Source organism: Mustela putorius, unplaced genomic scaffold, assembly GCF_011764305.1.
Source record: "Mustela putorius furo isolate JIRA1106 unplaced genomic scaffold, ASM1176430v1.1 tig00000095_pilon_pilon_pilon, whole genome shotgun sequence".
In the NCBI taxonomy this organism is placed as follows: Eukaryota; Metazoa; Chordata; class Mammalia; order Carnivora; family Mustelidae; genus Mustela; species Mustela putorius.
This window is the reverse complement of record NW_025421280.1, coordinates 34,955,015-34,966,819: the sequence shown is the minus strand read 5'-3', so window position 1 is coordinate 34,966,819 and position 11,805 is coordinate 34,955,015. Positions and strand designations below refer to the sequence as shown.

The following is an 11,805-nucleotide window of genomic DNA, read 5'->3' as shown; positions in this document are numbered from 1 at the left end:
CAATAAAGGCCTATTTCCTCATTTATAGATTGCCAGCTTTTCTTTTTCTTTTTTTAATTAAATTTTTCTTTTTTTATTTAAATTTACTTAGTTAATATACAGTGCAATATTGGTTTCTGGAGTAGAATTCATTGATTCATCACTTACATACAATACCCAGTGCTCATCCCAAGTGCCCTCTCTAATACCCATCACCATCTAGCCCGTCTCCCACCCACTTTCCTCCATCAACCCTCAGTTTGTTTTCCATCATCAAGAGTCTCTTATGGCTTGTTTCCCTCTCTCCTTTTCTCCCCCCATCCCAATATGTTCACCTGTTTTGTTTCTTAAATTCCACATATGAGTGAGATCATATGATGTTTGTCTTTCTTTGACCAACTCATTTCACTTAGCATGATACACTCTAGCTCCATCCACATTGTTGCAAATGGCAGATTTCAAGCTTTTTAATGGCTGAGAAATATTCCATTGCATATATATACCACATCTTCTTTATCCATTTATCAGTCAATGGACATTTGGGATCTCTCCATAGTTTGGCCACTGTTGATAATGCTGCTATAAATATCAGGGAGCATGTACCTACCTCTTCACACCTGTATTTTGTATCCTTTGGGTAAGTATTTAGTAGTGCAATTGCTGGACTGAAAGGTAGTTATATATATATTTTTAATTATATATTTGAGAGAGTGTGTGAGTGGTGGGGAGAGGCAGAGGGAGAAGCAGATTCCCCACTGACCAGGGAGCCTGACCCAGGGCTCGATCCCAGGACCCCTGGGATTACCTGAGCCAAAGGCAGACTTTTTTTTTTTTTTTAAAGATTTTATTTATACACTTGTCAGAGAGAAGGGAGAGAGCACAAGCTGGGAGTGTAGAAGCCAAAGAAAGAAGCAGGCCCCCCACTGAACAAGGAGCCCAAGGGCACTGGGATCATTACCTGAGCCCAAGGGAGACACTTAACCAACTGAGCCACCTCAGTGCCCCAGGGTAGTTCTATTTTTAACTTTTGAGGAAAATCCATACTGTTCTCCAGAGTGGCTCACCAGTTTGCAATCCCATCAACAGTGCAAGAGGGTTCCCCTTTCTCCATATAGATGACCAATTTTTCAGAGTCCTTCAAAGCGGAAGGGAAAAGGGAGATTTCTGCAGCATCTTTTATAAGAATGCTATTCTGCTTATCACACTCTGATTGCAGCCTATGAGATACCTCAAAGCAGAGGTGCTCAGCTAACTCATACTGAAACACTTGATCTGCAGAAACTGTGAGATAATGTTTTAAGCATTGTTTTAAACTGAACTATATCTTGGGTTCATAATGCTTGCAGAATTTATTACAAGATTGAGAAGAGAAATAATCTTTATGAAAAAGACATGGATAACTCCTTAAAATTTATTCAAATGCAAATCTGTTCTTAACTCTGTATCTGGCATTATGACTTTGATGTTCTCACCATCGGTGTTTGGTTAATTAATTAATTAATTTTTTAATTGTTATTTTCCATTCTGGACTAGTAATGCTTGTTTTGTTTTGTATTATTTAATTTTATTTTTAAAATTAACATCAGGGGCACCTGGGTGGCTCAGTCAGTTAAGCATCTGCCTTCAGCTCAGGTCATGATCCTAGCATCCTGGGATCCAGTCCTACATCAGGCTCCTTGCTCAGCAGACAGGGAGCCTGCTTCCCCCTCTCCCTCTGCCTGCCAATCTACCTGCTTGTGCTCTCTCTCTCTCAAATAGATAAATAAAATCTTAAAAAAAAAAATAAAAACTGCTTTACCTGCCCACTGGCATCTTCTGCCTCTGTAGAGATCCAGACGTGTATAATTCTGATCTCAGGCTGAATACCCAATTTTTGTAGCAACATGAGGGGACTGGAAGAGATTATGCTGAGTGAAATCAGTCAAGCAGAGAGAATCAATTATTATATGGTTTCACTTATTTGTGGAGCATAACAAATAGCATATAGGACATGGGGGGTTAGAGAGGAGAAGGGAGTTGCGGGAAATTGGAAGGGGAGGTGAACCATGAGAGACTATGGACTGAAAAACAATCTGAGGGGTTTGAATTGGCAGGTGGGTGGGAGGCTGGGGTACAAGGTGGTGGGTATTATAGAGGGCAGGGCACGGACTGCATGGAGCACTGGGTGTGATGCAAAAATAATGAATACTGTTATGTTGAAAATAAATAAAAAATAAATTTAAAAAATAAAAAAATAAAAACCAAAATTAACATAAATAAATAATTGCGTTTGTTTTGGCTTTGATGCATAATGTTTAGAATTTTATCCCATGTATAGATTCATGGTTATTGAAGGGAAGAGCACCATTTGAAAATATCTGGCCCTTAAAAATTATTGCCCCAAGATCAGGATCAGGACATCCCCAAAATTCCCTCTTGCTACCTCTTTGCAGACACAGGGAAGGTATTATGCTTGCTTATTCAATGCTCTACCCCTAATGTAGAGCAAAATAATTATCACGGAGTAGGCACTTGGTAAATAGTTGTTGAATGAATGGATAAGGCATATGTTAAAGCCAACAAGTGATGGAATTTGATATTAAATGGTATTATAGGGACTAATAGAACAAGTCTCTCCTGGATCTGTGGTCTTTATTTCTTAACACAGAACAGGATGAAGATAGTTCAGCTGACAAAATCTTAAGAGATTTTTACTGGCCTGAGATCTCTCATTCCAAGAGGAGGAGGTGGTAAAAGCAGTGCTTTAGCTCAAGCCCTATCTTTCTATATCAGAGAGAGAAGTATTCACAAGTATTCTGAGTCCCAGGTTGTAATAATCTTCTAAGTGTGCAAATTCCAGCTCTGCTCCAGCCAACAACTGTAACTACTTCCATGCATGTGGCAAGAGAATGGAGCGAAGGGAGAGGTCTGTGGATGAACTTTTACCTGTCTTTTTGGTTATCTGGAAAAGTCCATGAACAGATGCATAAGTGCTCCATGGCAAGGCTTTCTCTTTCACAGCTTTTGGACAGAAGGAGGACACACATAGAACCCAATGGGAGTTCCCATTCAGGAGAGGAACCACAGAGAGGTGGGACCTGCAGATGGACAAGGCTTTCTTCCTGCCATCTGCAGAGGGTAAACTCAAAAATTATTAAATTCTGTATTTTACCCATTAGAATATTCCCTACTAAATGGATTTTTTCACATTTTTTACCAATGCTCTCACTAATAGTTCCTATAACAGGACCAGATCTGGATATCTGTTTGTTCAACTGAGAAATTCTAATTTGTCATGGAAAGAAGTACCAAAAGCAAATTTGTTGTGTGGCTATTCAAAGCCTTTCTGCTTAAGATGATGTCAGCTTCTTACCAGCATTTGAGATTTTCTGGCCCCTGCTAAGTCACCACTCATTTCACTTCAGTTGTAAATCTCCATGAGTATTAGAACTAAGATCCAATAAAATAAATGAAATGCATTGCCTCCATAGGGGCTTTAGAATGACCAAATGAAACAAAAAGAAGAAATATAGTATGGTGTGTAGTACAAGACAAGCTCATAATGAGTAACTCCCATGTCTGTTGTAAGCAGTGTTACTACTTAAGGCATTCTACAGGCATATATGGCAACTGAGACATGCCTTGGCTTCCTTTTGGCTTTGACATTCATGATTTAACTGATTGGTATTTTCCCCTCTGGCTACGAAGACTTACATATCACGAGGTTCTTCATTTCCTTAATGCATGGTCTGAATTTTTCCCCCTGTGCTGTGTACAACTTTTATTTAGCTCATGCCATCTTGCTCCTCCAGAAGACAGAACAGGAGTGAGGGTAGGGGAGACATGACTCACCTGTGTGCTCCCTGACTTTGATCCCTGGAAGTCAATAAACTGTCTGGTTCTCAGGAAAAAGCCAAACTCTTGAGTTGGTCCCAAAGTCCTTCTTGACCTGGCATTCCCAAAGTTATTCACCATAAATGGATTTTTCACTTCACAAATGCATCCTTCTCTCTCTCTCTCTTGTTCTCTGACCCCTTCACATATTGTTTTTTTTTCTTTTTCTGATACCCTTTTCCTCTTATTTGCCTGAAAAACATCATCTTATCCTTGGAGGTTTAGGGACATCTCTCCCAGGAAACCTTCCCAGATTCCCCATTCCAGATTCTCCCTTCCATATTCTGTATGGGGTTCCTACTCTGTCCTATCCTTGCCTTCATGTGCATTGGTCATTCTATTATAATTAGTGTCCAGTATCTTCTCCCACATTCAACTGTAAACTCTGCACAATAGGGGCCTCGTGTCTCCTGCTTACCACTCCATGGCCAGCACTCACAGCAAGCCCAGAATACAAACTCAATAGCTATTTTTTGAGAGCTAACTGGATTTTGAACCAGGGTAAATCCAATCTGATAGGGCTAGACTGATCTTTCTGGGAAAACAGCACTGGACATACCCAAAAGGACTCCTACTTGTCCAAGTAATTGAGAAAGTAGTAACAGAGCCATCTTGAGACTTCCTTTTAAACATCTTCAACTCAAAATCCAAAGTGGCTACTCTCCCAAACCATGCAATTCCATTCTTTTGCCCAAGATCCTAGATGTTGAGATCCTACTTCCTGGAAGTGTCCAAGTGTCCTTGCGGTCAGGAAGATGAAATTATTTTTTTACTGACAAGCTTCTTCAGGGCGCCCTTCAGATCTCTGTTCCTCAGGCTATAGATAAAGGGGTTCAGCATGGGGGTGACCGCAGTGTACATCACAGCAGAGGCTTTCTCCTTCACAGCTGTGCGCACAGAGGAAGGACACAAATAGACCCCAATGGTGGTCCCATAAAGGAGAGCAACCACAGAGAGGTGGGAGCTGCAGGTGGAAAAGGCTTTCTTCCTGCCCCCTGCAGAGGGGACCTTCATGATGGCCACAATGATGCGAACATAGGAGGCCAGGATGCAGATGAAAGGTGTGGCTATCACCATCCCAGCCACGATGAGTACAAAGATCTTGTTCACAGAGGTGTCAGTGCAAGAAAGCCTGAGAAGGGGGGTGAGGTCACAGAAGTAGTGCGGAATCTTGTTGTTCCCACAGAAAACCAGGCGCACCATCAAGAGGATATGAGTGAGGGAGATAAAGTAGGAAAATACCCATGGGCCACCAGCCAGCAGGCCACAGAGACGTGGACTCATGATGGTGGTGTAGTGTAAGGGGTGACATATAGCCACAAACCTGTCATAAGCCATCACAGCAATTAAGACACTGTCAACAATGCCAAAGAAATGGAAAAAGTACATCTGGGTCAGGCAGCAGGGATAGGAGATTGACTTGCTTTTGGTTTGGATATGCACCAGCATCTGGGGGACTGTGTTGGTGGCCAGACCAAAATCAACCAAAGACAGGTTGGCTAAGAAGAAGTACATGGGGGTGTGGAGGTGGGAGTCTGAGCTGATAGCCAGGATGATTGAAAGGTTTCCCATGGCCATGACCACATACATGCAGAGGAACAGAGCAAAAAGAAGAGTCTCCTGCTCTGGGTTTTCTGAAAGTCCCAGGAGGATGAATTCAGACGTGCTGGATTGATTCCTTGGTTCCATGGGTATGATTTCTCTGGAAGTACTGAAAGGGGGAAGTCATATGAGCACTATGAAGATGATTCTGGAAGTTTAGATGAGTTTATAGCCAATTTCTTATCTGTGCTATTTACAACACTGGCTTATATATGTCTTGCAGCTTTAACAATTGTAGCAACACAGGTTTGAAGATTGAGTTCGAAGGACCTTGATTGAACACTCCCCTATCAGATAAAGATTGGGAGAGCACACCATGCCTGGATCTTTGCTGAAAGAATTACTCAATAATATGCTAAACTAAATTGAATCCTGACAGAGTAAATGTTGTCCAAGAAGCAATGGTTACTAAGAAATTGGAATATATGTAGGAAACATTTAAATAAAACATTGAATCCATAAAGTAATAATTGTAAAAAGTACATAATCAAGGTGAATTAAAATACTAGGCAACAATAACAGAGAATCTAATAAAGGTAAATAGAATGAAAATATTAAAATGTTCTTATATTGATTTGCAGAAGAATAGAAATATTATTTTAGACCTTCTATGTCAAACACATATGATAAAAGACTTTGTGAAATCACCAAAATAATGAACATAGAGTATGTAGCTTCTAGTTTGGTATAATGGATACACTAGAAATAAAGAGATTTTCATCATACCACCTGGAACAGGAAAGGTGTTTTGAAGTTGACTTATATTGACTCTTATATTGACTTATATTGTCTCTTAACTACCCTTATTGTGGTAAGCACTGCCTAATGTACAGAATTGCTGAATCACTCTTTGATACATGGGAAACTAATGTAACATTGTATGTTAACTACACTCCAGTTTAAAAATTAGCTTATTACAACTAAAGGGTACAGATTAAAGTCAACCATAGAAGAAACACATAGGATGGAGCCCAGTAAAACACCAAATATGGAGCCTCTGTTGTCCACAACCCCTAGAGTCAAGACAACATCATTTTCAATACATACAGAGTATTGCCAATCAGGGAAGCTCCCCTCAACCTCAGTGTTTTACTGAGATTCGTGAGTATGAATGACTATGCACAACATTCCTATCAGTCTCCAAGCTCTAGTCCTCTGAAGACTGATACCATATGATCCAAATCCCCTCCTGAAGTCACATTATTACTACCTTTTGTGGCCATTTCTTCCCTAAGACTATCTGGTATAGCCAATTCCCATCCCAAGTCACATCTAGTGTGGCTCGAGACCTCCAGACAAACCAAGACTCTCTTTTCAGGCATGACATTCCAAGGGCTTAGAGATTACCTCCCAGGAATTTTTTGAGCAGGGATAAATTCTTTACCACACAGGCAAACACCTGCCATCCTTGGCTATGGCTCTCCTATATGATCATATGCCTAACGCTTGTCACTATCAGTGTGGATAGGGATACATTCAAGAAAAAACTAATCTACTCTATGAAGCCATTACATCTGTTTTCATATTTTTGTCACTTGATCTACCTCTTATACATTATGATAAACTTGTGAATCATGTGGCATAGAAAGTAATTGACAATTATCTAAAATAAGCTCTTTCTCAGACCATTTTCCATTAGTATTACATAACGAGGAGGATTTAACCCAATTTCCCAATACATTAAGCTATCAGTTATCAGCATTATAACCTTACCAACAATGCCTGTGTTGTACTATATTGCAGTGTGGTAGTAGATGCAAACTGAAAGATACAAGTCAGAGACAACTGGGAACATTACGAGTCAGTCAAAAAAAAAAAAAAAAAAAAACATAGCAGGTGGGTGCCTAGGTGGTTCAGTGGGTTAAGCCTCTGCCTTTGGCCCAGGTCAAGATCTGAGAGTCCTGGGATCGAGCCCCGCATTGGGATCTCTGTTCGGCAGGGAGCCTGCTTCCCCCTCTCTCTTTGCCTGCCTCTCTGCCTACTTATGATCTCCCTTTCTCTGTCAAATAAATAAATAAATCTTTAAGAAAAAAACAAACAAAACAAAACAAAACAAAAAAATAGTGAGTCCAGCCCATTATCAGATCATACGACCAAAATGTTACCCAGAGCAATGCCACTCAGAGTTGCAGCCTTCCAGTTGACTTGGTCAGGTTCCAAAAGCAGGTCATCTCAGCATCTGGTGTAACTGAGCTAAGAAACACTATCATCCCTTGCTCAGAGCCTGTGTCAAGGCACCAGTATAATCTACATATCCCTTTCCCCTCAATGACTATTCTTCCTTTTCCTCATTTATCATTTCTTTTCACCTAGCCTCGCATACCATTGTTCTGTTCTTCTGCTGGTCCAGATGGTGGGCAGAAATATAACTATTTCCAAGGGCTTCCCCCTCTGTTCCCACTTACATGGAATTAAGTTATCTTGGTAAAGAACTAGGGGGGATATCTGGTCTACTAGGTGATATAGGTGTATTCATGACTAATCCCAATTTTGCTAGATGGCATAAAGGCAAATTCTAAGTTGTCAGGCTCTTGGGAATCCTGACGTAAGGATTTAAAAGTATAGTTACAGTTTTTTGATTAGGGATTATCCCTGCATCCAGCACCCACAGAGTAGTACCAGTCCTGGGACTATTGAATTAGGAAAAATGAAGTTGAGATGATATAAGGAAGAATTGCATGGCCATAATGCAAAGCTATGGGTTTCAGTCCTCCCCAAAACTTACTTACCCAGCTTCCCCTGATAAATGAAGGCATCTATCTAGTGGCGGTGTTCCTGGGCCCCCTGATATTGAGTGTGATAGCATGCCCATGAAGGTGTGCAAGCCAGCACATCCTGCCCTTGTATCTCCCCCTGCTTTAGACAACAGTGTTTCAAATGTTCACTCCAATTCTCTATCAAACTGTATTACTCAGAGGATGAAAGTGGGTTCCTTGGTCTGATGTGATTAAGCAGTCCACAGTGATACAATATCTTCTGATTTAGTTCTTCCATAGTGTCCTGAGCATTTTTATCTGCCACTGAGTATGGAAAAGCCCAGTCAGAGTAAGTGTCCTGTCAAGACCCATTTGGGGCCTCGGTCAGCAAACCCACCTGATTTGACAGCTGTGTATATGGACTTCCCTCTGTCCATATCCAAACCTGGACCAGAGTCAGTATCTGCACCAATATTGTCCTCAACAACATTTTAGCTTTACAGATTACAGTAACTAAGTGATTGCGTGAAAACTATGCCTATTTCTTGTTAGCTTACATTTCCTAAGGCATTCAGTGAGCCAATCCTCAGGATTCAAATCCATCATTTCAAATTCTATTGATAACTTTTACCTCTAATAACTGATCATGGCACAACTGCTCTTCCTGTGATGCCATCCAAGAGGCAAAGTGGAAGGATGAATGTTTTTCAGTGAGTTGGGGTCATCCTAGTGAATCCTGTTCTGACACCACCTGCAAGGTGTTAGCACACTACAAAATTAAAGAGAATACAAACTCAGTGTGGCTCATTCCCATGTCTGACACCAACTGCAAGTTTCAAGAGGTCCCCAAACCCCCAGAGGTTTGTTAATTTACCAGAAAGACTCACAAATCTCAGTGAAAGCTTTTATAGTCATGGCTATGGTCATTACAGCTAAAATATTTTTGTTTTTCAGTTAAAAGACATTTTTAAGTCACCCAAGTCATTGATTAAAATCAGCCAGGAAGTGTGAGAGACCAAAATGGCAATACAGAAGATCCACCCTTTCCATCCAAATGCAAACATCAATAACTAGAAAGCTATCTATGAACAAAAACAAGGTCTTGGAGAGCTCTAAAATCCACTCAAGGAATTTTAGCAAGACAGTGGAACACAAAACCAGAGACTGATTAATCATACAAGAGAAGAATACGGCTTCTTTTTGCCAGTACGATCCTATCCCCCAAGTCAGCATGGTTCAGAATCAAAAAGGAACATGGGGTGCCTGGGTGGTTCAGTGGGTTAAGCCTCTGCCTTCTGCGCAGGTCATGATCTCAGGGTCCTGGGATCTAGCCCTGCATCAGGCTCCCTGCTGAGAGGGGCTTCCCTTTCTCTCTGCCTGCCACTCTGCCTACTTGGTGATCTCCCTCTGTCAAATAAATAAAATCTTAAAAAAAAAAAAAGGAACATGGGTGGGATTGGAGGAGATTATGCTGAGTGAAATAAGTCAAGCAGAGAAAGTCAATTATCATACAGTTTCACTTACTTGTGGAACATAAGGAATAACACGGAGGACATTAGGAGAAAGAAAGGAAAAAAGTGAATTGCGGAAAATCGGAGGGGGAGACAAACCATGAGACTGTGGACTCAGAAACAAACTGAGGATTTGTGAAGGGAAAGTGGGTGTGGGGGTGAGCCTGGTGGTGGGTATTAAGGAGGGCATGTATTGCATGGAGCACTGGGTTTGGTGCATAAACAATGAACCTTGGAACACTGAAAAAAAAAAAAAAAAAAAGAAAGCAAACAGGACCTTCAAAACCCGAAAGAGATCACCCTTACCAGAGTCAGGTGAGCAGCCAGCCTCTTAAGCTTCCTGGGGCACCGCTCAAAGGACCTGCTTCAGTTTTACCCCACCTAAACCCTACAAAGCTGAGATGTATAGAGACAGCTAAAAACAAGGAAGAAAAGCAGCCACACAGCCCAAGTGACTACCATTCCCAGTGATCTGCTTTGCAAACAAACTCAGCAGATTTTAGCACTGACGAAGGAATCAATAGTGAGCACAGCTGTTAGGACCACCTACAGATTTTACCAGCTTTTTGCCCCAGAGTGACTCCCATTCATGGAAACCAGCTGTCTGAGTCTCTCCCTGCCCTGGCCACAGCCTAGGAACCTCACCTGCCATCCACTCTGGCCTCTTGCAGCTGTAGGAGTGCAAGATGCCAGACTAGCTCCTCCTGCTGACTTTCACAACCATGTGCACGCTCAGGACTAGCCACTCCATTTGTGCACATACAAGCTTCTGTCCTGATACCCGTTATTGGCCTCAATGCAGTGCAAATGTCAGTGGGGAAATCATGCAGGCACAGGAAAACACACCAACAGCCAGGGCCCCCACAGCTGCCAGTGAATCCATAGCTGGTCCCAGCCCTTGCTGCCTACCATGGCCCCCAGCCAAGAGTGTGCATGTCAGTGGTTCCAGCCACCACTCCTGCCTGCTGTGGTCCTTAATGAAGGATATGGAGGCAAGAGCTCTTGCTACCATTATGGACCCTCCACAGCACTCACCAACGACCACCACACAGTTGTCAACCAGCAGTGTCGGTTGAAAAAACATCACTCCTCCCTATCCAAGCCAACACAAACCCCTGCACCTGGCACCTCACACCACTAGACCCAGGGTCACAGCATGCTCCGGTATGCCCCCACCCACAAGTGAAATTGTTCTCTTATTGAAGTCAGTCCATAAAGTCTGGAAGAAGTGTCTATTTCTTCAAAGGTGAAGACACCTATGCAAATCTGTACTTCTCACTTAGTACTGCTCTCCTAAAATTATGTTGTACACCAGCTTTGGGGGACAGTATGCCAATCCCTTTAAAATCTCATCCTTCCCTGCTATTTCTATCTCCATGCTTCTTCACATTTCAAATTATTCAATAAATTCCTAGAATGTGCCAACTACTATGGTAACTACTTCACATACATGACATATTGTCATAGCAACAAACCATGATGCGGGGCGGGGGGTTTGATCCCTTTTTACAGGTGTGATCATTGAGACCCAAAGACGAGGAAGGATGTGTAGCTCCCACAGCTCTCAGAGGTGAGCTTTGTTCCACCATATGCCTTCCTAAGTTTAAAGCTCATGGCCTTTTCCACTGAGCCATGATGTCCTGCATTCTCTCTTCCTGAAGTTCCCTGGCCCCCTTACTATCCTCCACCAAATTTCACCCCCATAAAGCCCCCATGTCAAAGGTGGTTTCTTACTCTGTGTTTTGACATCAGATCAGAGGTTATGCCACTCTATAGCACTGACAACATCCTACCTCATGGTACCATATTTTAAAAAATAATTAAAATTTTTTTTCCATGGTATCATATTTTTAACACCAAAAGGTGTTAAATCTATGAGTACCCCATAGATTAAATTACTAGGCAATGTGCTCATCTCACATTCTTCTGTCCTGCACACCTAAGCTATCACTTACTTATTCTGTCCCTCCTTATCCTTCCAAGCTCTTGGGAAAGCTTTAAGTCTTAGGAACCAGGACACTCAAGTGTTCTCTTCACCTTCTTGGTTAGGCTCAACTCAAGTAAACCCAATTCCTATCCCAGGACTTGTTTGTGGGGCCTCTCAGCCTGAAAAGATCAAGAAATCCAAGGGTTTCAGGAAGTCA

General features: G+C 41.9%; 1 protein-coding gene across 1 annotated transcript; it reads right to left on the bottom strand.

Moving 5' to 3' along the window:
• Positions 1–4,599: 4,599 nt before the first annotated feature.
• On the bottom strand, positions 4,600–5,541 carry LOC101678220 (olfactory receptor 24-like). Its single transcript, XM_004771737.1, has one exon. The coding sequence runs from the start codon at positions 5,539–5,541 to the stop codon at positions 4,600–4,602; it is 942 nt and encodes a 313-aa protein (XP_004771794.1).
• Positions 5,542–11,805: the final 6,264 nt, after the last annotated feature.